At 44.8% G+C, this 26,513-nt stretch overlaps 1 protein-coding gene and 2 pseudogenes across 4 annotated transcripts in view; all 3 read right to left on the reverse strand.

The window, feature by feature from the left end:
- The window catches only part of PHACTR4 (phosphatase and actin regulator 4), a 136,340-nt gene that overhangs the window by 88,103 nt on the left and 21,724 nt on the right, over positions 1 to 26,513 (reverse strand). For all 4 annotated transcript variants that reach the window (XM_066638885.1, XM_066638882.1, XM_066638884.1 and 1 more), the window contains exon 2: positions 10,770 to 10,817. In XM_066638885.1, coding sequence (XP_066494982.1) covers positions 10,770 to 10,817 — 48 coding nt within the window. The remainder of the gene's footprint in view (positions 1 to 10,769; positions 10,818 to 26,513) is intronic.
- On the reverse strand, positions 4,237 to 4,359 carry LOC136662066 (5S ribosomal RNA; annotated as a pseudogene).
- LOC136662089 (5S ribosomal RNA) lies at positions 4,389 to 4,508 on the reverse strand (annotated as a pseudogene).

Consider the following 26,513-nt stretch of genomic DNA (forward strand, 5'->3'; position numbering starts at 1 on the left):
CAGGGATCTAGGATTAGTCTGCTATATATGGAGGGCTGGAGGAGGCCTGAATGAAAGAGCAGGAGGTGGGGCTTAAAAACATAAGATTAGCCCTGTTGGATCAGGCCATAGGCCCATATAGTCCAGCTTCCTGTATCTCACAGTGGCCCACCAAATGCCCCAGGCTTGCTGGCACACTTCCATTCCCTCCCTCCATGCATTGATTTAACCCCATTTGATAGCATTGGAAAAGCACTTGAGAAAAAAACTGGTTTATAAAACCTGGTGACTCACTGCATGAGACAAGCCATGCACAGATCCAAGTTTCCAGGTTTGAACACCAAAGGGAGGTGCTCCAGTTTGACTGTAAAGGTTTGATCTCCAGCATCTGCAGCCAAAAGGATCTCAGGCAGCAGGGCTGGGAGAGACCTGTCTGAGGCCTTGGAACCACTCCTCGTCTGAGAAGGCAGCACTGGGCTTATGGGCCCAAATATTTTCTCAAATGGTTAATTTTCCACCAGGATATTTTTCACAGAACATTTTCATTGTCTTAAAATGCACTACTTCACAAAAATTAATAATTAACTGGGTACAATGCCAGTCAAACTGGACAGTTTCAAACTGAAATGCATCTTTTCAGTGACTAGAACAGGGGTGTCAAACATAAGGCCCGGGGGCCGGATGTGGCCCCTAGAAGCTTTTTATCCGGCCCTCAGGTTCTCAGTTGCTAAGCAGTGCTGAGGAGTTACTGCCAGAAGGACAGCCAATTTGAAGATCGGGCTCTTCCTTAACTTGAAATATGATCAAGATTTGTGTATTTTCTCTTCTGTCATTTGCACCTAATGAGTTCCTAAGTGAAAAAAGTGCTTATTTTTGGTTATGACCTGATTAATGACATCATTTCCTGCCACCATGAATGCTGTTTGGCTCTTGGCATGAAACAAGTTTGACACCCCTGGACTAGAAAGTACTACAGGTCCAGCCTTGTTATACACTGATTTTTTATACACGGATTTGACTCATCACAAATGGGCCCTGCAAATGAGAAGGAATGTGCTGATTCCTGGAGAAGGAAAAAAAATGCACCCCTTTAAAATTACAGTTTGAAAAACTGCAACTCTCTGTAACTACTGTTGCAGAGAGACAGTCATACAAGTGATTACAGGTATAACCTAAGTATCCACAGATTTTTCTAAATCAAAGCTGATGAGAAGGCCCTTTAAATTAAGGAAAACAGTTGTTTAATAATGCCAAAGAGGGCAGCTGGCTGACCATCAATCATTCTCTCTGCAGGTTTCACTCCTCCCTTCCCCCTGAGCACAGTGAAAGAAGGCTAAATGGCAGCAACTATCACCTTCTCCATTCTTTCCCCCTTACTGGGGCTCCTGGTGAAGGGAAGAATGGCTGCCTCCAGGTGAAACCTAAGTGCCTGGAAAGACACTGATTGCCTCTGGGTGCATTACAAAGGTCAGCAGGGCTGTTTTTAAATCACCAGAGCAAAGAAACTTTGTTTTTTAAATTAATTTGCTATAGTGCGTTTTTTGCCATCCACCTGAGTTCTTGGAACTCAGATATACAGACTCAACCTGTATATCTGTCTTATACACACACATGTCTTATAAGCACACATTTCTTTGTAAATATTATTATTATTATTATTATTATTATTAACAGTATTTATACACCGCTTTTCAACTAAAAGTTCACAAAGCGGTTTACAGAGAAAAATCAAATAACTAAATGGCTCCCTGTCCCCAAAGGGACTCACAATCTAAAAAGATACAAATGAATACCAGCAGACAGCCACTAGAACAGACACTGCTGGGGTGAGGTGGGCCAGTTACTCTCCCCTTGCTAAAAAAGGAGCACCCACTTGAAAAAGTGCCTCTTACCCAATTAGCAGGGGTTTTTGTGGGGGGGGGGGGTGAAATCAAAATCCCAATCAATTTTACAATAAACTCACATGGGTCAGACAGTCTACGAAGTTTAAAGCTGCAATCCTAACCATACTTTCCTGATAGTAAGCCCCACTGAACAAAATAGGACTTACTTCTGAGTAGACCTGGTTAGGATTGTGGCCTAACATGGCACAATCATGGGATACCTTCAACATGACAAATATCACACTGATTCAAATAACCTATTGAAGTTCCTATTCAAACCAAGACCAAAGCACCGTGTGGATTGCTCCTGAGATCAAAACCTGTATCTATATCTTTCATGGCTGGCCAACCCATAAGGTCAACTAAGAAGGCTGCCTCAGGTAGCAAACTGACAAAAAGAGCTCACAACCCACCTCTGCTACTCTTTTCCATTCTCTGGATTCCCATAGGAAGAGAAGAAGTCGTGTGAAGGAGGGGAGAGAAATAGAGATGCTCCAATCCACCATTTTCCTCCACACTTCCTCTTCCATCTTCCTTTTCTAATTCAGGGAGCAGCAACAGCTGGAGCACCACTGGATAAAGGGTCTGGCATTTAGCATGCTGTCTCAGACATCAGGACGTCTTAGGAAAGCCCTGACTGCTTCATAAAGAACTACTTTCCTACAAAGGAAAAGAAACTAATTCGAACCAAAACAGCTAGCACTTTCCCTGTGGAAACAACTCAACTCTTCACCAAAATGCCCCTTGTGCAATAATTTGCAGCACAGCAAGTGCAAAATAGTTAATTATTTTCTAACATGCTATTTGCTAATTTACGAAAATGAAGAACTGCAGGGGAAGTGCGGGGAAGAGAGAGAATGTGATGAGACACGTATGATGTCAAAAGACAGGCCACAGGAACTCATGACAGAATGCTTTACCATTGTGTAGGCTGACATCAGTGGGCTGTGCTTCCAGTAATTCAGAATCCTTGCTGCTTCAGACAATGCCACATAATACTATCCAGGGCTGCAGGCAACAACTCAAATTCTGCACTATTTTATGCAATTCTAACACATTCACAATAGCTCTGCTTGCCTTTGACATTCCAGGCTACTACAGTGGGGCACAATCCAACTGGATGTCCTGTGAGTTTCAAGAGGAAGGCCTCTCTCCTCAAAATCAACTAAACCAGCAGCTCTCAAACTTTCTCACATTGGGACCCACTTTTTAGAATGACAATCTGTCAGGACCCACCGGAAGTGATGTCACTAAGCCATTCCTGCCCGATGTTGCGTATATGCAACAGGGACCAAATGTGTACACCTGTAGGCCAGGCAAAAATGGAGGAAGTGATTTCATGGTCAGAAGTGACATAATCAAGCTGGAAAATTTTAAGTCCCCCATAGGACAAAAGAAAATCAAATAAATTAAAAGTTGTGTGTGTGTTTTTTTTTTAAAGAACCCCCCCTAACCCTCTTAAGCAGTTGCTGATCTGGTTTAAAAAAAAAATCCCCAAACTTCCCAAAGGCTGAAATCCTATCCACACTTACCCAGGAGTAAGCCCCATTGACTATCATTGTTCAAAGAATATACATAGCAGCCAAAGTCTGTAACATTTCCCCAAACGCAGTCAAATACCATGGTAGCATCAAGTCTAATAAATTAAACATAGACATTGAAATGATTGGGGACCCACCTGAAACTGACTCACAAGCTACCTCGTGGGTCCAGACCCACAATTTGAAAAAGCACTGACAATAGAATAAATTTTAGACATTAAAAAAAAACAAAACCAGAAACAGCTAATTTTATGTCTTGGAAGCCAGTTGGAAGCCACATACAGCATAGAGTGTTTTATGAGAATTCTCCAACTACCTGGGCAAACAAGAGAGAGTTGGAAAGGCTCACGTAAGGAGTGCCACCTAGCGTCCCCAGAACAGAACAGCCTGACCACATGATGCACAAGGAATCTGTGCGTAACCGGAACAACTCGAAAAATTGGGCATGAATGCCAAGCTGGGGCTTGTCAGACAGGCAAGTGCAACTGGATTGACTACATTCTGATCGAGGCATGAATGATCATACAAAAAAAAAATCCTGGCCTAAAATAATTAAGTGCAAATTATAGCCAGCAGAAATTTTGTTTCCAGTTGCCGCAGATAAGACCTATGTCAAAGGCTATGGCTCAAACTCCACGCGACAGCAGCAGACCAGTTTATTTGCTTCAGTATTTGTTTTTAAGGAAAAAGAAATGATATGCTGCCTTTGTGTCCCACACAGCTTAACCCATTTCTGCCCACCCCACAGGTGCACACATTTGATCCCTGTTGCGTATATGCAACGTTTGGCAGGTTGGTTGGTTGGCAACCTTCAGTCTCGAAAGACTGGTATAAGCCTACAGCACCCGGTATTCCCAGGCGGTCTCCCATCCAAGTACTAACCAGGCCTGGCCCTGCTTAGCTTCCAAGATCAGACGAGATCGGGAGATAGTGTTCAGTATAGGGAGATGGCTGGCAACCTTCAGTCTCGAAAGACTATGGTAGAAACCTACAGCACCCGGTATTCCCAGGCGGTCTCCCATCCAAGTACTAACCAGGTCTGACCCTGCTTAGCTACCAAAATCAGACGAGATCAGGCATGTGCAGGGTAATAGTTGCTGTGAAAATGGCTTAAAGTCTCATAAGAATAGGCTCTACTCCAATCAATAATAAATCATGGGATCTCAGGAGCTCTGGCTCTCTCTTTGGTTGTGGTTGTAGTTGCTGTTTAAACAGCAATAAAGGGATTATGTCAGTGTTTCTCAACTGATCTCAACTGATCTCTGATCTAGTGGTACACACCAGTAATGTGGTAGTGAGACCAGCAATGCAACGTGACAAGCAGCAGTAGGAGGCTCAGCTTGGTGAACAGATCTCCACCATATGCTTTTCACATGCTCAAAAAAGTCCTCCTGTCTGCCCAGAGCCTCTTACCAGTGTTTGTCACATTGCATCTGGCCTCCCAATCCGGAAGTAACTAGTAATGCCATTACCACCGGTTCGTTCCGATGGTACTTCCAATAGGTGAACCATGCGAAGTGGTACAGCGGGGGACAAACCCATTTCTCAAAGCTGAACTACATGAATGAGAAGAGCTGAATGCCTCTGTGCACCCTGCTCACTTCCCTATAGCTTCTCACCCAAACATTTTTTGTTCCAGCTGAGCTCAGTTCCAGTACTGGAACGTAGTACTGGAGGAGGGATGCTGCAAGCTGAAGAGAGCTTAGAATCAACATTGCTCTAAAAAAGAAAAAAAAATCAAAGGAGTCAACATCCCCTTTTTGCCATCTTCAGACTTGGCCATGGGTACTCATGCCTTGGTGACATCCGAGCTGGACTACTGTAACATACTCTTTTGAGGGCTGCTGCTGAAGACTGTACAGCCACTACAATTGGGAGAGAGTGCTGCCACGAGGCACCAGGGGCCGCGATCATGTCCCACCCCCCTCTTAAAACATTCGCACTTTTCTGTGCATAATTCAAAGTACTAGCAAAAAGTTCTTTAATGGTTTGGGAAACTAGATATCTGAAAGGTGGTATCGCCCTATACAAGTCTGTCCACTCATGAGAGCAACACAGATGCCCCGATTGTGGGTGCTGTCAGTTATAAATACAGGTGTGCCCCCTTATCCGTAGGGGTTCTGTTCTGGAACCCCCCATGGATAGCTGAAACAGTGAATATGGGCAAATACCCATCCCTGAAGTCCGGGGGATCACACACACACACACACACACACACACACACACACACACACACACACACACACGGAGGTGAGGGAAGCTATGATCCCCTCACCTCCAGAGGGGCCTCTGAGCTCAGCAGAGACAGTCTGTCCCCAGCTTCTGCAGAGCTCAAACTGAGCTCTGAGGTTGAAAACACGTGACTTCTGGTTTCACAGAGAAATTGGATTGAATGCCTTATAAGGCATTAGGAGGCCTGGGGAAGCCCTCCAGAGGGGGTGTGTGGGGATGATGCAGACTCAATCCACAGATAACTGAATCCATGATACAGGAATCTGCAGGTACAAGCCCCCCCCTTATATACATACATAATAGCAACAATTGAATCGAATTATCCATTCAGTTGTGTCCAACCCTTGGCGATTCCATGTGCAACAAATGGAATCTGGGGGCTGTCTGGAGGCTGCATCTGGTCCACGGGCCTTATAGTGTGACACCTCTGAGTTATATTATCAGAGACATCTAGTTCAGGTTTAAACAAAATGGATTTGATGAAACTCACAAACAGAGGCAGTGTTTGCATACAGGCAGTTGGCAAGTGCAGGCTTTAATCTGTTGAGTTCCCTCGCTGGAGAAACAATGCTAAATTAGGAACACAAAGAAAAAGAGCGAAAGGCACAAGAGAACCACGTGAAAAATAATCACATGGTGGTCATGCATTTGGCATTGTAAATTCACTACTTAACAGCCAGACACAATTCACGCACAACAAGAGTTGTATCATCAGACATATCCAGGCCAGATTTGCTTTTGGTCTACAGTCAATTCAGTCCAGTGACTGCTACTGCACATCAACGACACAGTAAACTAATATTTACCAGCAAAAGTTACTGTAATTCACATCACCTTATTGCCAGCTCATCCCTTTATTTAGTGGATAACACAGCGAACAGAGACCCAGGGCATGGCAGGTATAGTTAGAGAACAACCTACAGATGCTACCATAGAGTTATTTTATTATTTATTTTACGCAAACGCTCCACATGACTCTCTAGAGCAGTGCTTCCCAAACGTTTTAGCACTGGGCCCCACTTTTGAAAACAATATTGGGACCCACCTAGCTTTATGCATCTAGCTTCAAACATCTATTTTTACCCTTTTTTATGGTGGAGTGGGGACTGCCTTCTGATGCATTTATAGAGCTCCACGTTTATTGGATCGGGACCGTTCTGGCAGCCTTGTGGTTCCCTTTGCCTGGTCTTCAATAAGAGCCAAGGCAGCTTGCCTACTTGTGAGGAAAAGTGGCTGAGTTTTGCTTGCCACAGGGCTTAATACATTTTCCTTGTCAACTTGAAGTGGGGCCTTCCTTTTCGAGGGTTTGCTGGGGCCTACATTCAACGGATCGGGACCATTCTGGTGGTGTCGCCCTCCCCTTGGCCTGCCCTTCAAAGTGGACCGAGGCATATTCAACTACTTGTGAGTTAATGCACACATGCTGCTCCATTTTGGTTTCCATAGGGTTCAATCAGCTATCAGCTTATCAGTTTCATGACAAGCTCTACAGAGTCAAGTGCAGCATTTTTGTACTCATTCATGCTAACTCAGGTACTGAATCCACAAACCCACACGACAATTATGAATCTTTCTTAGGAGGGTTTAACATCTGCAAATTAAAAGCAAGCAAAGGGTAGCCAAGTAGACAATGGTGTTTTAGCCATTAGAGCTTCAATTTTATAGATAGCATATAGCTGCAACAGCTGAGTAAAAATTGCTCTCTCCCAGTTTCTTAAAATTACTTTCTTTGGGATCCCCCAGTGGCCAACAAGGTTCACAGCAACACAGAAGGTACACAAGGTCACATAAACAACAGCTGAGCACACATAGTGTTATTTGCTTTATTAAACCTTTGCACCAAGGACAGAAATCAGCCCCATCACCTAGCTAGGAAAAGTGTATTAAAAAAAAAAAAAGCACTGAGAGAGAAGGCATCAAACTCAGTAGTCACACAAGTCCACTTCTCCAGCTGCCAGGCAAAAGCACAGCCCAGAGTCTTTCACTCACCATCATTATAAAATAAGACAACCCAGGCGTCTATTTTTATCCTTTTAGGTAGGATTGGGACTGCCTTCTGATTTATGTGTGGAGCTCCACATTCATTGGATCGGGACCATTCTGGCAGCCTTGTGTTTCCCTTTGCCTGGCCCAGGGGCCACCACTGAAAAGGCCCTTCCCCCATCAGGCTTCAAAAAGAAAGTGGGGCACAGTGCAGAGCCCCGCACATCAAGCAAAGTGAGTAAGCAGATTCATACCACAAGAGATGGTCCTTAGAATATCCAGGTTCCAGGATATTAACGGCCATAGCCAACACTCTGAATGGAGCCCAAAAGACACAAGTAACCAATGAAGATGCTATAAAATTGAAATAATATGTTCCTAAGCATGGACCCCAACTAGAACCCATGTTGCAAATTTTGTATAAGGTGGAAAGTCAGATATTCTTCAAAGGCAACTCTATATGGAGCATGTTGCAGTAGTCCAACCTAGTTGTCTTACTGTAGCCCGATTACCCTTCCTCAGAAAAAGAGGGGCAGTTGGAACACAAAACCAAAGCTTGGCAAGACTGCTGCTGGTCATGGCCTCCCAGTGACCAAGAGCAAGGCCGGATCCAGGAGCACTCCCAAACTGTGAACTTAATCTTCTTGTGGGAGGGGAGTACAACCCTACCTACAACAGTTCAACCCCCAGATCAGTAGGCTGTCCTGCAATATCTGCATCTTGTCTGGATTCAGTCTTAGCTTACTAGTCCACACCTATCATAGAGTTCAGACATCAGTTCAGAACTTCTATCAGTTCTCTAGGATTAGATGGGAGAAGCTGGGTGCCATTAGAATATTGGGGATACTTCTGCCCAAGGCTTTGGATAATCTTTCCCAGCATCTTCACGTAGATGTCAAATAGAATGTGAGACAAACTGGAACCCTGAGGGACCCCAGAACTCAAAGGCTAAAGGATCAAGCCGTAGTCTCCCAGCACCCCCTTCTAAGACCTACCCCCATAGAGTGCAAGAGAGCTACTGCAAAACAGTGCAGTCCCAATCCATCAAGGCAAATTCAGAGGGACACCTTTTCAGTGGAATCAAAAACTGCTGAGAGGTCTAGCAGAACCAACAAGGATGCACTCCCTTGACTACTTCCCAGCATAGGTCATCCACCAGACAACCAAGAGCTCAATCCTATGGACCGCACCGCGCCTCCGCAGTGCAGACCACAGTCACAAACTTACCGCCGGGCTCCCGCCGGAGATGGCTCAGCTCCAGCTGGCACTGTTCCAACGCCCGGCGGGCACCCGCATTCTGCAGCTAGGAAATGCGGACCACCAGGCTGCGGAACAGCAAACGGGGTGCGGATGGACGTTCCGGGGAGGGGGGAGGCCAGCGTGACACGGGGAGGGGGGACGTGCCAGAGGCGTGCCTGGGGCAGGCGGGAGGAGGATCCGCGGATCTCTGCTCCACAGGATCCTAGGTGCTCGTGGAGGCAACATGCCTTACACGAGCGCCTTTACTTTAGCGGCGTCCCTTGGGCGCCACTAAAGAGAGTAGCCCCATGGCAGGGCTGCCTTCCTTACCCTGTCCCCTACTCCCGAGGTGCCTCCCGCAGTAGCGCGGGAGGCGCTGGATTCGGCGGCAGTCAGTGCCGCCGAGCTGGGGGCGCCCGGGGCAGCTCAGGCTTGGGCTGCCCATTAGGATTGAGCTGCAAGACAGTAGTTATCACTCAGGCAGAAACACTTCCCCAGTTGCACCCTAAAGGCGCAAAACTAGAAAATATTAAGAAACAAAACACGATAAACAGTTTTAAATACACCTGAGGGTGGAACTTGTCACTTCACTCTTCCAAAGATTACTCTGCAGAGCGGCTCAAATCAAAGCTCAAGGGGAAAAGAGGACACTGTCACTAGCCAAGCATTCAATTAAGAGAACAATTACAGCATATAGCAGCATCTCTGCAGTGATCAAGAGAATCAGCATGAAGACACTTCAGCGAATGGACTCCAGCAGAGGCAGAAAGCTGCAGTCACGCCAACCAAGTCATTAGGACCTTGTTACTGCTGTGTCCTGAGCTGGCCTTTGCACAACAAACCCCAGCACTTGGACAGTACATAACTAAAAAAACAACAACAAGCCTTCCACTTCTCAGACCCAACAGTGTCAGCCTTCAGCAACACTGGGTACTGTCCAAATCTGTTGTCACACAACTGTGTCACAGGCAGCAACAAAAACCAAGGTCACAAATATTCACAATTTAGATAGCTTTCTGGCATCCTACTTAATAGGGTAGCATTTTTTAAAAAGAGCGGCGCCATGCATAGTCCGTACCGCTCTAGATGTGAAGGGATTTACTATGACATCATCTTTTACTATATCAGATTTACTGTTGACATCAAAAATGACAGGAGATCCTGGAAGCGTAAAGGCTTCTAGAAATGACATTTCAACTTAGGGGGTATAAAGATGATGTTCCACACACTTTGCTTGTTTCTAGTCCCACCACTGCTTCTACTGCAGACTTTTGCTACTTTCAGATTGGTATGGACCAAACACAGGATACATCCTCAAAAAATACCACACACTGACAGCTTTGTGCAACTTTTGAATTTGGCCAAGATCTGCTTGTGCCATTACTCAGTTACGTATTTCATTTAAAAATGGACCAACTTGCCCTGGTGCACATCACTCAGCACAGAGGCAATTAAAAAAAACCTCAGTGTTTAAATGTTAATTTTCTTGACACACACAACATAGCAGAAGATAATGCAGGGAAATAAAGCAGATCCTTTTGAACTCTAGCCAATCTTCTCTTCTGTTGCCAACATCACAGCCACAGTACAGCAGAATAATCACATCTCAGTAATCAGTTTTCTGAAGTTTCCCAGATTCACTGCTGCTTTCTGCAGAGGTTTTTGAAAGCACAGAATCAAATGCATAGATTTTTCAAATGAAGGGAGGAAAAAGATTGCAGATTTAAACCTAATTAGGGCAGTAAATGTTTCTCTACTAGGCAACTGTGACCAACAGCAAAAGTTCTGAAATGCCTGCGTGACACAATTAAGATTCTAAAAATGAACTTCAAAATTCTCACAGCACTTAAGAGGAGGGTCAGGAGAGAGAAATAGTAGATTTGAAAAGAGGAAAGAAAAAGAAGTCACTTACCAATGCTGTCCTCTGCTTCCTGTGACATACTAGGTTTTTCAGCTAGTTCTGCAAAAGACAATAGGAAACTGGGGTGAGAAAGTCCCCAAATGTACAACTTTGCTGAACATCAGAAGCTCTGCATCTCAATAAAATAAAAGGCGCTCCCAATCAGATACCCAAGTAAAAGACACAGAAATATGCATGAGGCACTTGGAGGGGAAAAACATGAGTTCTGCAGTTCACGTCACTGTTAGAAACTTATTTTAACATGCATTTAAACACAGTTGGTGAGTTGCAGCACAGTGTTAGCAGCTAACATGGCACACAGGATTGATCACAGTGCAAGATTTCTCCACCCCGTGGAATCGTTGCTGGCTTTGCTTTTAATTTTGCTCCTGTTATTTTTCAGCTTGGGCATCACTGCGATGGAAAAACAGTGCAGGTGAGACCTCGGTATCCACTGATTTGACTCACCACTGATACCGGGGTCCACCTTTAAAAGCCTTGTAACAAGGAAAAAATCCAATTTCCTACCTTTGAGCTGTTAAATTATAATTTCATCCCATCAGATTCCATTATTCCCCCATCTAGTGGGTGAATGCGATACGGCGTCTATACCAATTAATTCTGGGGCGACAATGAAGGAGCAAGAAACCTGGAAGTGGGTCTTTAAAGCTATTTTTCCACTGATTTGGTTTCCACTGAATTTTTTTATCCACTGGGGGTTCTGGAACTGAACTCCAGTGGATAATGAGGCACAACCTGTATAGAAGTTTCAAACAGACATGTGGATTTTCCTCTGTGTTACCTGTTTTGGTGGTGAATAGGTACAAAGCAGTGACTTTTAATCATATTGAGAAAAACCCAGAAAATGCAGCAGTTTTTAGTATACTTGTTCACTTTCCCTATCTTTTTTAAAGGGTTCCCCAGCTTCCACATATCCCTGGTATCCGCAGTGGGGTCCAGAACAGAATCCCCGTGGATACTGAGGCATGCCTGTTCATTTTAACAGTACACTACAGATCGCTGCTTTCATCACATTGGGCAAATGCAGTCAGTTCTCATTATCTGCTAGGGTTAGGTTCCTAGAAAACCTAGTGGATATCGAATGAACGGGTACTGAATCATTGCACCTATGGGAAGAATGGGATTAGGTACCAGGGAACCCTCTTCACCATTCACTTTTATGAACCTGAATCTTAACTTGAAGTAATAGCAAGGGCTCATCAATATCGCCAACATCTGATCTTTCCTCCTCTGTGCTGCATATCCCTTGATGCACTGAAGGTTCATGGCCCAATAACAAAGCCTTGTAGTTCAGCAGTGGCAAGAAGGTTGCTTCACCTGTCCTCTTCCTCCACCTGTCTCTTAGCTCCTTCCCTTGGCTTGCCCCAGCCCCACAGCAGCCCCTCAGGTAGCGTTCCAGAGACCTTTCATCATCAGCCTCTTATCATCACCAGGGTTGTCAAGGTTCAGCTGAAGTTTCCAAGATGGTGCCCAAGATGGTGGCAGAGTCTGGACAATTCTGCCACCATGCCAGTTCTCCATAGGCCAATACCAATGCCAATATGATGTGGAAAACAGACCTAACCCAGACAACTTTTGGCTTGCACCGGCACAGTATTTGTGAATAACGAGAACAGAGTTGCAGATAAGGAGAAAAAGGTGGCAATTCTACCATTTGCAGATAAACGAATTCATGTATAAAGAGAACTGTCTGTATTCAGCGCAGCCAAGCGACAGAATCATGTAGGTCACATGCCACTATTGGTAAACTCTAAAAAGACTTTAGACTATGTGATCCTTTCACTGCAGCAGGAATTCCAGCTCTCCTTAGACAGGGGTTCGATTTTCCTTCTCTTTCAGAATGCTTACTGAGCCCTGCTCACACCCAGAGCAGGGCTCTGTGCTTGGAATATAAATCCCTGTGCTTGTCTGTGCTTGGAATATAAATCCCTTCAGTACCCTTGCCACTGATTGACCAGGATAGGTGCACCAAAGGTATCTGCAAGCAAGGCATCACTAAACAACATTCTTGGCTAGAAACCTAATGCTTTGCACCACACCGGATTCTAAACACAGCAGCACGGAAGGCTAAATACATAAAGGGCGGACACCACAGCCTTGTGAAGGAGCCGGTCATTCTCCCAGTGGCTCTCACCAGTGGCGTAGCAACAGGAGGGCGGGTTGCCCCCAGTGTCAGCCAGAACAGGCTGCTGAGACACAACTTGCTCTACACTGTCTTGCCTGCCTGCAAAGATCAAGGAGGCAGGGAGAAAGAAGGTGAGGCCACAACTCTTCCCATCAAAGTCCCCCCTGCTCCAAGGGATGCACAGGGCACCTTTAGCTAGATGCCTCTCCCTCCACCTCACTGCCTGCTCTTCTCTCTCCTTCCCTCCACGGGGCTCCTATCTGCTTGAGTTTCCCAGGCCACTCCCTTGCTCCTTACTCAGGGTCCCTTTTGGGGTTCAGCCATCTGGGGTTAAACCTCCTTTGCATCCAAGAAAGCGAGAGGCTCAGCTATCCCCCTTTTCCGACACCAAAAGCTCCAGTCCCACCACCTGCTCAGGACCAGCCCCACACTCATCCCAGCATCTCCCACACTCACTCTCTCTTACACACACATGCACTCCAACGGGGCTCAGCTTCCCTTGATGAGCTCTGCCTCTTCCACCACACACTGAGCCCCCTTGCATGCAAAGATCCCAGATTCAAAACCTGGTATCCTGACATCTCCAAGTAGGGCAAAGAAACATTTTTGTGTGAACCCATCACCAGTCAACATAAACAACACTGAAATAGATGGATCAAGATTCTTCTTTGGTACAAAGCAACTTCCTAAGTTCCATCGAGATCAGGGGTGTCAAATTCATTTCATACAGTGAGCCAAATAGCATTCATGATGCCTGCTAATGACCAGAAGTGATGTCATAAAGCAGGAAGTGATGTCATTAAACAGGTCATGACCAAAAATAAACTTTTTCTAATCAGCTGTAAATGACAAGAGAAAATATACAACCCTTAATCATATTTTCAAAATAAGGGAGAGCCCAATTAGGACACGGGTGGCCCAGCTCAGTGACACCCCATCACAGCTTAGTAGCTGAGAGCATCTGATGGTGGTGTTGGGAGAGCCCAAGGGATGGATTCTCTCCTCTTTCTACTCCATCTGTAACATCAGCAGCAACACAAAGTGTTGTCCCATCAGCATCATCTTCAAGTAAACAGATACTGAAGCAGCTGCATCCAAAAATTATTCAATAACTTCATTTGTAGATGAGGAAAAAATTGATCAAGTTCTTGCAAGAGCAATATATTCTTCTGGAACACCATTTTCAATAACTGAAAATACATACTGGCAGGAAGCTCTGAAATGACTAAGACCATCATACCATTTGCCCAGCAGACATTCTTAAAGTAAGCCTCTTTTGGAATTGGAACATGAACGTGTAATGGAATCTGTGCAAGGAAAAATTAATGAAGCACTGTGTCTTGCACTACTTACAGATGGATGGACAAATGTGAGAGGAGAGGGAATTATAAATTTTGTTATAACACCTCAACCAGTTTTTTTACAAAAGCACTGAAACAAGAGAGAACAGACATACTGCAGAGTATATCGGCTGTAAAATATGTGAAGTCCTACAGAAAATTGGGAATAGTAAAGTATTTGCTTTGCTGACTGACAATGCCAGCAATATGAAAGTAGCATGGGAGATCATAATGGAGAAGTATCCACATATTACTGCAATAGGATGTGCGTCTCATGGGCTCAACTTGCTTCTTAATGATATTATGAAACTGGACACCCTTCAAATGATCTATAGACGAGCAAAAGAAGTTATAAAACATGTGAAAGGTACTCATATTTTAGCTGCAGTTTTCAAGAAGAAGTAAGTAGAATAAATGCAAAGAATAAAATGACACTGAAGCTCTGTAAGCTCTGAAGGCTGGAGTGGTGATCTCCTTTGAAAGTTTACTAAAAAACAAAGAAGCTCTTCAAGAAACAGTAATAGTTGACGATCTTAAAGTATCCAGGAGTGTGAGAAACACTGTTCTTGATCAGGATGTCTTCTGGGTTCAGCTGCAAAATTCCCTAAAGATTCTAAAGCCAATTGCTGCAGCAATCACTGCATCTGATAGTGCACTTTTGTCAGAAATTCTTTATCTAATGACCAAGATAAAAACAACGGTTTTTGAAAATCTCAGTATATCAGTATCTCCGTATATCTCCACTTACAACTAGAGAAGAAAGTAAAGTGAAAGATTTTATTTTAAAAAGGGAAGAATTTTGTTGCCATCCAATTCATGCTGCTGCAAATCTGCTGGATCCAAGAATCAAAGGTGGAAATACAAGTGATGACAGCACTGTTACTGCATTTGACTGGATTACAAAACAAGCATCACACTGAGGATGATGTTGGGAAGGTACTTTCAAATGTTGCAGAACACAGAACATCTTCAAGGATTTGGTCCAGGAACGTAATCTGGGATTCTGCCAAACATATTCCTCCTGCAACATGGTGGCAAGGTCTTTGCACAACACAGCCTCTTGCTTCTCACCTTCTTCAGATTCCTCCATCTTCTGCAGCATGTGAAAGAATCTGGTCTATGTTTGGAAACACTCACACTAAATCAAGAAATAAACTGACATGTGAAAAGGTACAGAAGCTTGTTTCAATCCAGGCAAACCTTCAGTTTTTAGAGGTCCATAATAACTGTGATAATGACAGACACAACAGAGTAGCTGCAGAAGCAGAGACTGAAACTGAAACTAATAATTACAGCTCAGAAAATGATTCTGATTAAATTTCATGCCCATTCATTGAAACTTAGTCCCACTCCCTTCTTTCCACTTCCCCCCTCTTCAATTCTTTTTATGAGAATGGGTTTTTTATTTTTATTACATACTGTGGAGAGGAAATATGAATTGTTACTTATGGATTTTTAAAAATTGTTTTGTGGAGGTTTTTTGTCTGTTCCACATAAACTAGTAAACGGTTCAGGAGATTATTGCTCCATTTGTTACAATTACAAATATTGTAAAAAAAGTAAATTCTGTTTGTAATAATTGTTTCGATACACTATATTTATAATATGCTTGTTGTGATAATTTTATGCCAAGTCAAATTGTCCATAGTCATATTTTATGTTCCTAAAGTAACAGAATGACTCTCATTCTGGAAAAAGGAAAAAAAGTGCTAATGTAGCATTTTTTTCAATTTTCCAAAAATTTCAGTTTTTTCAAAAAAAACTGGTTTTTTTTGCTGAGCTTCAAAATTTCTGGAAATTTTACATCTCTAGGCCCACCAGATGTCTCAAGAAGAACTCAAGGCAACATTATACTGGTATCCTGTTGCCGCACCTTTGAATCCTGCATTCAGGCTACCTCTGAAAACCAGAGGTTGCATATAGTCATCATGGCTTGTAAGCTGTGATGGATGTATCCTCCAGAAATCTGCCCAATCTCTCTAGGCCAGGTGCCAGCACAACATTTTACAGCAAGAAGTTCCACAGATTAATTATGCGCTGGCTAAAGAACTCTCCTTTTATTTGTTCTCCTGCCAGTCAACTCAAGTGGATGTCCCCTGGTTCTGGTGTTGTGCATGGGGGAAAAGAGCTTCTCACTATCCACTGTATCATCGCATGTATAATTTTATACATCTTCTCTCAGGTACCTTCTTTCCAGCCTGAAGAGCCCCAAACTCGGTAGTCTTCCATGGTAACAGAGGTGTCCAGGCCACTAAGCATTTTGATTACTCTCTTCTGCACCTCTTCCTGTTTCAATATATCCTTTTTGAGGTGTGGAATCAGAACTGGACACAGTACTCCAGATGAGGCCTTACCATCAAGCTGCACAATGGCAGAGCAAATTGGCCATTTTATTCTCAGTCCCTTTTTAAATTATCCTGCTCATGGAAAAGTCAACTCTTTTCCCACCCAATTCTTCCAAGTCATCCTAATTCTGCCCTTTCTGGGGTCAGGGCAGTCAATGTACTCCCCCCCTCCCATTTTATCCTCACAGCAACCACAGAGCAGCTCTCTGGAACCTCACCACAGCTTTATGAGATTCAAGAAAGATCCAACCAAAATCTAACCCCTCCAACCATTTAGCAGCAAAAGGAAAACATTCTCTCTGCTCAATGGCTTGCAGGAAGGAAACTGTTCGATACTTAAGTTCACACAAAAAATGTTTGGTGGAAAACAGTTGCTTCTGTAATGGCAAACCAGAATTTCAAGTCATTTTACAACTGGGACAGTACTGGATCTGTGCACAAAAAGGAGCTTATCAAATCTTTATTAGTGTCAAGTCAATAGAATCTGCTAGGGTTATGTGGATTTAATTACAAACTTTATCTAGCGTGCTAAGTACTTTAAATTCTTTCCCATTTTCTGCAATGGAGCGAGGCAAATCATTTTGCCCAAGTGACCTTATGCTTGAGCTGGGTTGTTCAGTGTCACAAGTCCAAAACACTGGCTTCTTGATAAACTCCACCCCAATTCGTACCAAGCGGTCACCTTAAGTCACACACATACACATTTCTCCTGCCACCTGATTACACATTCAAGATAGACACATCAATTTTTAGAACTACCTTAAACACTTAAGATGTTCAGGAAGTGACCTTCTAACAATAAGCTACTGCCAAAGCCTCAGCAGGTTACCACTTGCTCAAAAATAAATGTGCCGTGAATCAGACACATTCTTTGCAGCTTCACCTTCAAAATGTCAATAGTACGTAAATAGACAGCACCTGCATGGGCTTACACTAGAGAGAAGCTTGCTTTCTGCACAGGGCTGGACCAAGACCCACTGACATCAGAGGGAGCATGCAAAATGCTGCCCCCTTACATAATACTGTGTCAATCTCTGTTCTTTCCTGGATTGGATGAGAAAGAGAAGGTGAAAGTAAAGCAGAAGAAGAATATGGAGGGGGGGAAGTGGTGGGCCAGACACTCTAGCACCACTCTCTTCTCCTCCATACTTCCACTCCATCCCCTGCCCCCTCCTTCTTCCATTCCCATCCACTCCATCCCCTACCCCCTTTCTAAATCCAAGTGAGAGAAAGAAGATGAGAAGATAAATAGGCAAGGTAGAGGGGGGGCATCCCCCACCAATCTGCTCCCTGATGCAACCACCTCACTCGGCCTCATGGGTGGGACAACTACAATCCTTTACAACAGATCTCCACAAGCTGAACAGCTACCATTTCCCCTATATACCCACAGGACAGGCACACTCTTTTACTAGTTGAATAAAAATTGAGTCGCAAACAACTAGAACCAAGCAAACAGAATACAAGTCTGCAACTTCAAAACAAAAAGACTTGCTTCCCGACATGTGAACCAGTTTTGATGCGTTCCTGCACCCCATCGTCAAGTGACGCCCAACGCTAAACAACAACACCTGTAAGCCAGAGTTGTGCTCTCCTCGCCTCCAGGGGCTTCTCTGAGCCCCACAGAAACAGCACGTGCCCGCTGGCTGCTTCTGCAAGGCTCATAATGGTTGAAAAGGTCAAAAAAATCGCAACTTCTGGTTTCCTTGGGGAAACAGGATTTTTTTTTTTTTGCCTTATAAGGCATTCAGAGGCTTGGGTCAGGCAGACCCCTGAAGGCCCCATTACTAGTGGCAGAGATAACATAAGGGTGCTACCAGGGAACACCATGAGAGGTCCAGTGCAAGACTTTGCCCCCGGGGCCTCCGTCAACCTGGTTGAGGTACTGCAAACAGATAATGAATGGCCCCCTGGTGGTTGACATAGGATGTTCCACAAAAATGAACCAAGCTCAGCACTTACTGGGTCCTTCGGGCTGGCCAATGAGGGAAGGACTTCGCCACAAGACCTAAAAGAGCTTGGTTTTAATGCCATAGAGAACAAACACTTGAAAGACATTAACAGCTCATGAGCTTCACCACCCTAGTTCTTGGAAACGAGGAAGGCTGAATGCAATGTGATCAAACACCCACACAATGGCACCTTAATAGGCTTTGGTACAGACAAGAATGTAGAAGTGAAATTATGCCATAATTTCCAGTACTGATTTCAGGTAGTAACATATAGGCACTCTGTCGCCTGGGCCCTGCCCCAGTGATGCAGGTCTCCTCGGGAGCAGGGTAACAAGTACTGCCTAGACCCCATGTTGGCTATCCCCAACAGTATGGCCTAAGTTCTCGCAGGATCTCAGACTGATCACATGGCTGGAAGGGGCCATGTTGCTGGACTCAGAGGAGGAGGTAGCGCCTCCTTTGGTTTCTGCTGGGGAGAGGTGGCCCAGGGAAGCAAAAGCGACTCTGCCTTATCTCTCCCTGTATCCAACCCTGAGGGGACCAAAAGGGCCCCCAGCTGTGATGATCTGCCCCTCCCCCTAGGGGAAAGTGTTCCCTGTGGAAGACATGGTTGCAGACTGCAGGGAGGGCAGCCAAGACCCACCTGTCCCCTCTGAGAGGCGCTTCCCAGTGGGCCACCGCCCCCCTGCCTGGATAGGACCCAGGGACCCCAAGTGTCGGCTGACCGTCCAGCACCCCCTGGCCAGCCCACCCAGGGGCTCCAGCCCACCACACCAGCTGACTGCATCAAGTAACGCCACCAGGGCCCACCGTAGGAGAGCACCTATGAGCTACCCACCCAAGCTGACAGGAGTCTAATCTCACTCCAGTTGCTGTTCCCACCTTGTTGGCCCTGAGATCCTGACATAGTTCATTCTACAGACTGTGACGGACTGCTAAAGACTGGGTGTATGGGACCTCTGAAGTAACAGGACCCCGATGAATGTAAATCACCTGACATGACGAAACCAACTCTCTAAACAGTTTTTCCGGACTCAGCACATCCTTCTGCTCAGGGGCAAGTCAACTAGTCATCCCACCTACAACAAGAGGGTGCCGCTTCCCCCCCCCGCCGCCATTTCGGGGTATGGACATCACACACCCATATCCAAATGTCCCTGTCCAAACAACCTGGTACTTGGGATATCTCTAGCTTCATATAGTTTCATAGCTTCTAGGCCTGCCAAGATTTTGGACTGACGATCAGCCTGAAGAAAACACAGGTCATGGTACAGGATGTGGACTCACCTCCCTGCATTACAATCTCTGCGCATGAACTGGAGGTTGTCCATGACTTTGTGCACCTTGGCTCAACAATCTCCGACACTCTTTCTCTCAATACCAAGCTAAACAAACGCATCGGTAAAGCAGCTACCACGTTTTCCAGACTCACAAAGAGAGTCTGGTCCAACAGGAAGCTGATGGAACATACCAAGATCCAGGTCTACAGAGCTTGCGTCCTGAGTACACTTCTGTACTGCAGCGAGTCACGGACTCTTCGCTCACAACAGGAGAGGAAACTGAATGCATTCCACATGCGCTGCCTCCGACGCATCCTCAGCATCACCTGGCACGACAAAGTTCCAAACAACACAGTCCTGGAACGTGCTGGAATCCCTAGCATGTATGCACTGCTGAAACAGAGACGACTGCGTTGGCTTGTTCATGTTGTGAGAATGACTGATGGCCAGATCCCAAAGGATCTCCTCTATGGAGAACTCGTGCAAGGAAAGCACCCTACAGGTAGACCACAGCTGCAATACAAGGACATCTGCAAGAGGAATCTGAAGGCCTTAGGAGTGGACCTCAACAGGTGGGAAACCCTGGTCTCTGAGCGGCCCGCTTGCAGGCAGGCTGTGTAGCATGGCCTTTCCCAGTTTGAAGAGACACTTGGCCAACACTCTGAGGCTAAGAGGCAAAGAAGGAAGGCCCACAGCCAGGGAGACAGACCAGGGACAGACTGCACTTGCTCCCAGTGTGGAAGGGATTGTCACTCCCGAATCGGCCTTTTCAGCCACACTAGACGCTGTGCCAGAACCACCTTTCTTTCGAGACTGAAGGTTGCCAACATAGCTTCATTAAGGTACATTCTAATTAGCCCTAAAGCCATGAGGAGGGAATAGTGATCTGAATCACAATTTCATTTAAGTAGTCTAGCCCTCACTGCTTGGAAAAGGGTGTAAGAGTTTTGGGAGAAAAAAATGCACCAAGTGACCTCAGAAATAACAAAAGTCAACAAGCATTGTGATGGTGTCTGAGAAAAAATGGCCAGGAAAAACCCCAGAAAAATAGAAGCACATGTCTTCAATTATTCAGCACATGTGGAACTGCTTCATGTGCGGGGTGAGAAAAGCCATGGTATCTACTGAAAGTTTCCACTTCTGATTTCCATGCATGGAAACTTGCTTTGGCGAGAGAATGCTCAATATTTTCAGCACAAGATACAGCACACATGCGGGCAAATGGTATCATGTATACCCAGAGGATGTCAGGGGTGGAAAAACCTCTCTGCAAAGTGGATCTTGCAAATGAGAAGTGCTTCAGTTTACAGGTCATGGCTTGCTCTACCATTAGTGAAACAGGAGTGCCACTATGGCATACTTGCCCTGGAGTAGCTCTGTCTCATTTGATTTTGTCACAGAGATGGGTTTTTGTGCCCTTTCTATGGATGCCCTTTAGGAGAGGTGCGGGGAAGTTGGGAGATGGAATGTGTTTGAAATGGGGACGTTCTTCCTGGATGTGAGATCTGTATGTTTGAAGTGGTGATGTGTTTCCTATAAGGCCTAATAGCATGTGATCGTTCAAAAACTTTGAAGTGAGAGTACTTGCAGGACTAATTGGGGGGGGCAGATAAAAATTACTAATGGGAACTGCTAAGGCAGTAGTTCCCAAAATGAGAGCCGTGGCTCCCCAGGGAGCTGCAAAAACCAGCCAGGGGAGCCACAGAATCCTCATGAAAAAACCATGCCCTATACAATGTATAGTAGTGTTTCACCAACTATGGGTCAGGGCACAGTAGGAGGGTGGTGAGCCCATTTCAGGTGGGTCCCCCTCCATTTCAATGTGTATTTTATGTTTAATATATTAGGCTTGATACTACCATGGTATGTGACTACATTTCAGGAAACGTTACAGATCTATCTTTTAACAGGCTATATACCTTTAACGATGACAGTCAACGAGGCCTATCTCCAGAGTGAATAGGATTGCAGAGATTGGAATGTTTGGGGAATTTTTTTTAAAATAGATCAGCAACTGCTTAGGAGGGTTAGAGGGTTCTTTTTTTATATAATTTTTTTAAACATGTACTTATTGTAAACTTTTAATTTACTTGATTGATTTGATTTTGTTGTATGGGGGTCTTAAAAACTTTCCTGCTTGATGATGTCACCTCCAGCCATGACAACACTTCCAGGTTAATGACATCACTTCTGGTGGGTCCCAACAGATCATCATTCTAAAAAGTGGGTCCCAGTGCTAAAAGGTTTAAGAACCACTGATGTATAGGCTTGTAGCGCTAATGGCCCAGTAGGTCAAGGGAGCTGTCAGCTGAAAAAGTTTGGGAACCAGTGGACAGTTCGCCATAACACCCCTCATGTGATAGAACACAGACGTTCAAGGATAGAAGTCAGGTGATAAATTAAGAGAGATCGCAGACACCTGGGGAAGAGAGTGACAGGACGGGGGGCATGATTCATCATCATTGGAGGTACTGGATTGGCCTGAATCCGCATGGGATTTTAGGCTAAAAGCAAGCAAGGTGAGCCCACAGCTCTCTGTCTTCTGACCCAAGAGCCATTGGAGGCTCTGCCTGACTGACCATCAATGCTGTTTTGGGAACATCAGGATGTAGTTCTGTAGTAAGTAGCTTAGTTCTGTTATTTTCCTGCTGCCTTTAAATTTACTTTCAAATACAATTTCAGGTGGGGCTCCGCATCCACTGATCCTGTATCCATAGATCCGCCACAATGTAGGTGCCCCGGACCTGCACTGAGCCAAACATGGCCCAACCTGAGCCCTCCGGAGGCAAATGGAGCTACGCAGATAGCAAATTCACATATAAAGAGAACTGACTGTACACTGACGGCAGACTTGTATGCAGTGGCATAGCTAGTGAGGGGCGGGGATGGTCTGGCCCAGGTTCCAGCCTTCGGGGGGGTGACATCACAAATGACCTAACAATGCTAACATCATAGAGGTTAAGAATAACCCCATCATACTATGCACACCATTCAATGCGGAATTTCCAGCAGAATGTAATGAAAAAAACCAGAGTGAAATATCTCCTTTCCATCAAAAGTTATGGTCAAAAAAACTGGAAACCAAAAAATGCATGGACCCCTATGGAAAGTGAAGATGATCGCTATCGCGCGTTTACCCGTGAGTAGGCGAACTTGCCTTAGTCCCTCGGAAAGGGCAGGCTGAGAGGAATCCAAGGACACCAGAAAGGTTCCTATCCAATGAAAGCAACCCCAAAAAAACACCCAAGAAGGAAGCCCCTCCCTCAAAGCAAACAAATGTATTGAGCCCTATGGAAAGCGAAAGTAAGTCACACAGTTGCGTTTACTCGCGAGTAACCAAACGTGCCTTGGCTCCTGATCAAGTCAGGCAAAGGGGAATGCAAGGCTAGCTGCATGGTCCCAATCTGATGAAAGTGGAGCTGAACAAATGCTCCAGAAGGCAGCACCCCCCAGTCCTGATGATGATATGCTTAAAAGAATTTACACTGAACAGGGCACTGAGGAGGTCTGAAAATCTCACTGATATTTTTTGGGGGGAGGGGGGGTGTTATTGCAGGCAGGCTACAGAGAAAATCCACTTGGTGAAACAGGGCTGGTTTCCCCTTATTTAATTATTTGTTTTTCTTTAATTTCATTGTTGTTATTTATAATTATTTTATTTTGCTTGATGGTGTCACTTCCAGTGGGTCCCGGACAGATTGTCATTCTAAAAAGTGGGTCCCAGTGTTAAAAATTTGAGAGCAATTGCCTTAACTCAAAAAAAGGTCAATGAGACATCCCGGGGAGGGGGGGATGACACCCTAGTGACCAAAATTCTGGAAATCATGGCTTTTAGGAATAATACAATTTGTTATATACCATCTGATGCAGAATTTCATCCATTGCTTGAGGGGAAATATTCACTGCATTTATTTTCAGGCCATTATTATTATTATTCATTTCATGTCATGACTATTACTATCTCTTAGTCTCACCTACCTCACAGGGCTGTTGTGAGGACAAAATAAGGGGAGGAACCATATACACCACCCTGAGCTGCTTAGAGGAAGGGTGGTATAAAAATGTGAACAAACAATTAATTAATTTAATTTAATTTAATTAATTCATATAGGGTGACAAAAATATATGGGCCCCGGGTGTCAAATGACCTAGCTACACCACTGCTTGCATGTTAGATTTTCATCTACACAAACCTATGGAAAGTCCAAACTGAAATTATGGGGAATCTGCAACTTCCCTCAAAAACAACAGTCCTATGTTCTCTCTCATTGCAATATAGCAATGTGTCAAGTTATCATCCCACTGCAACCAGGGAGAGGGAGTAAATAAGAGGCAAGGTTGCTTTTGCAGCAACAGCCAGACAAATTCTCCAACAGCTGCTTCTGGCTAAATGAGACAATGTTATAACCAGGCTTCTTTATCTTGATCCAGGAAAGTCACCCAATTACTGTTCCCCCCACATTCTGGAGCTTATCCATCCCTTCTAAAACTGATTCTGCCTTCTCTCCCAGCCAAAGCCATTCATTTGTTTCACAGAAGAGTGTGCAGAGTTCCTTAAACGCAGTGTGAAGCGTAACATGTAAAGCCGTATGTTGCTGTGTGTAAAGATCTGTGGATGGGGAGATGAAACCAACACTTCCATTCAAGCAGAACAAGACATTTCTGACTCCTCCTAAAACCACACACAGGAAAACATTGTTCGAGCCAAGCAACAGCTCTTCCCAAAACAGGATGCGATAACTGAGCAAGTGGAAGGAGCATTCGCCCTTCCAAAACCCAACGTGACTCAGTGAGGACCTTCAGCTGGAGGGAGTTCAAACGCTCCATATGGCTTGGGGCCAGGGTATTTGAGACCGCCTTCTTCCATATAATCTGGCTCTACCCCTATAGTCATCAGAGAGGGCCCTTTTACAGGTGCCACTGCCTATGGAGGTTTGAAGGGCAGTGGCAAGGAGTAGGGCCTTCTTCGTGGTGGCACCGACCTTATGGAATTCCCTCCCTCTTAGTTTATGAACTGCTACCTCCTTGGAGGTTTTACGGCAAAACCTAAAGACATGTCTTTTTACTCTAGCCTTTTGAGATTTTTTATATTTTAAAAAACTTGGGTTTTTTATGCTGATTAGTTTTATGGTGGATCTTTAAAATTGTCTTCTGCTGGTTTTATTTGCTTTTTATTGCTCTTGGCTCTTAATGCAATATTTAAGTTGCTCATTGGATTTTAGGAGTTTAATATTTATATGAGCCAATTTGGGACAGGAAGCCATTCGTTATTTGATTTTCTCTGTAAACCGCTTTGTGAACTTTTCATTGAAAAGCGGTATATAAATACTGTTAATGTTATTATTATTATTATTATATTCCCATATCCCCTGGGGGCTGGGGACAAGAATAGGCCTTCAGTTTGGCTGTACTTGTCGTAAGAGGCAACTAAACAGCCACCGGATAGATGAGACTCGTCAGCTTGGGAACGCAGCTCATCTGAGAGAAGGAAAACTCTGATCCCAAACCTCCACTGCCTTGTGGCTACATCCAGTTATGGAAAAGGCTTCAGGAGACAACCTGGAGGCAAAATCCAGAGCCAGAGTGAGGCAGTTCGCAGCTGTATACAGTCACGCTCTGGCAACTCCTGCGGCGCCGCTAGAAGCAACCATATTGGCTTCTGCCTTTCCGTTGGACCAGTTCAGCGACGTGGAGAGGGGGGATTTGCTGCATGGGTAACAGTCTATCCTCCATACTACTTTACCCAGGCTTCGCGCACTGGAGAGGACACTCTGTTCCAGAACCACCATTCAGAGCGCAATACCATAGTCTTCAGAGACTGAAGGATGCCAACAGAATAATAATAATGCATATTTTTTTAAATCATGCTTGAAAGCCGCTTTAAACGCTGTGAAGGAGATAAAGCAGGGTATAAATTTGTAAATGAACAAACAGGGAAAAGCTAGCTTTAGGAGATTGGTATCATACCACTGCAATTTGAACGGAACACTTTACCCCTTCTGATAAAGATTTGTGGCTTCCAAGAAACTACAATTAGTGCTCCAATTGCTGGAAAGCAACAATTAAAAAACAATACCTGGGACAATTATGTCCATCCAATCCACTACGGAGAATGCAAGCACATGAACTGGCCATTAAGATTAGCCTCCGTCCCCACCACTTTCCTATGAACCCTTTCCAATTTAGCCCTCTGATTGAAAGCCAACAGCCAGAACAGAGCACAGTGCTCCAAAATGAACTCTACCAATGAACAACAGAGTGGCAATAACACTCCTAAGTCCACCAATGTTAATGCCCATTTTCTCACACAGTCCAATTGTAGCTGAAGGTCAATAGTGGGGAGGAAAGGGGAGATTGGCACAAGGTTTCTCTTCTACAGAGGTTCCCCAACCACAGACCGAGTGAGAAGGTATTAAGCTCAAATACACGCTACTATGGGATCGGCTTTTCATGACACAACACATTGGTGCTGACTTTGAAATGCACTGTCACCTTGTATTTCCTTGCAACCCTAAACCTTTCCCTGTTCTATAGTAATCCGTTTCTGCCCAGCCCACAGGGGTACACATTTGATCCCTGTTGCATATATGCGTCAGGCAGAAATGGCTTAAAGTGAATGAGTGGCAACAGCAACCCTAGTGGTGCCACCGCATGCAGGCTGTGCGTATATGTTGTAATTTATTTTGTGCGGTC

This window comes from Tiliqua scincoides, chromosome 10 (assembly GCF_035046505.1).
Source record: "Tiliqua scincoides isolate rTilSci1 chromosome 10, rTilSci1.hap2, whole genome shotgun sequence".
Classification (NCBI taxonomy): domain Eukaryota; kingdom Metazoa; phylum Chordata; class Lepidosauria; order Squamata; family Scincidae; genus Tiliqua; species Tiliqua scincoides.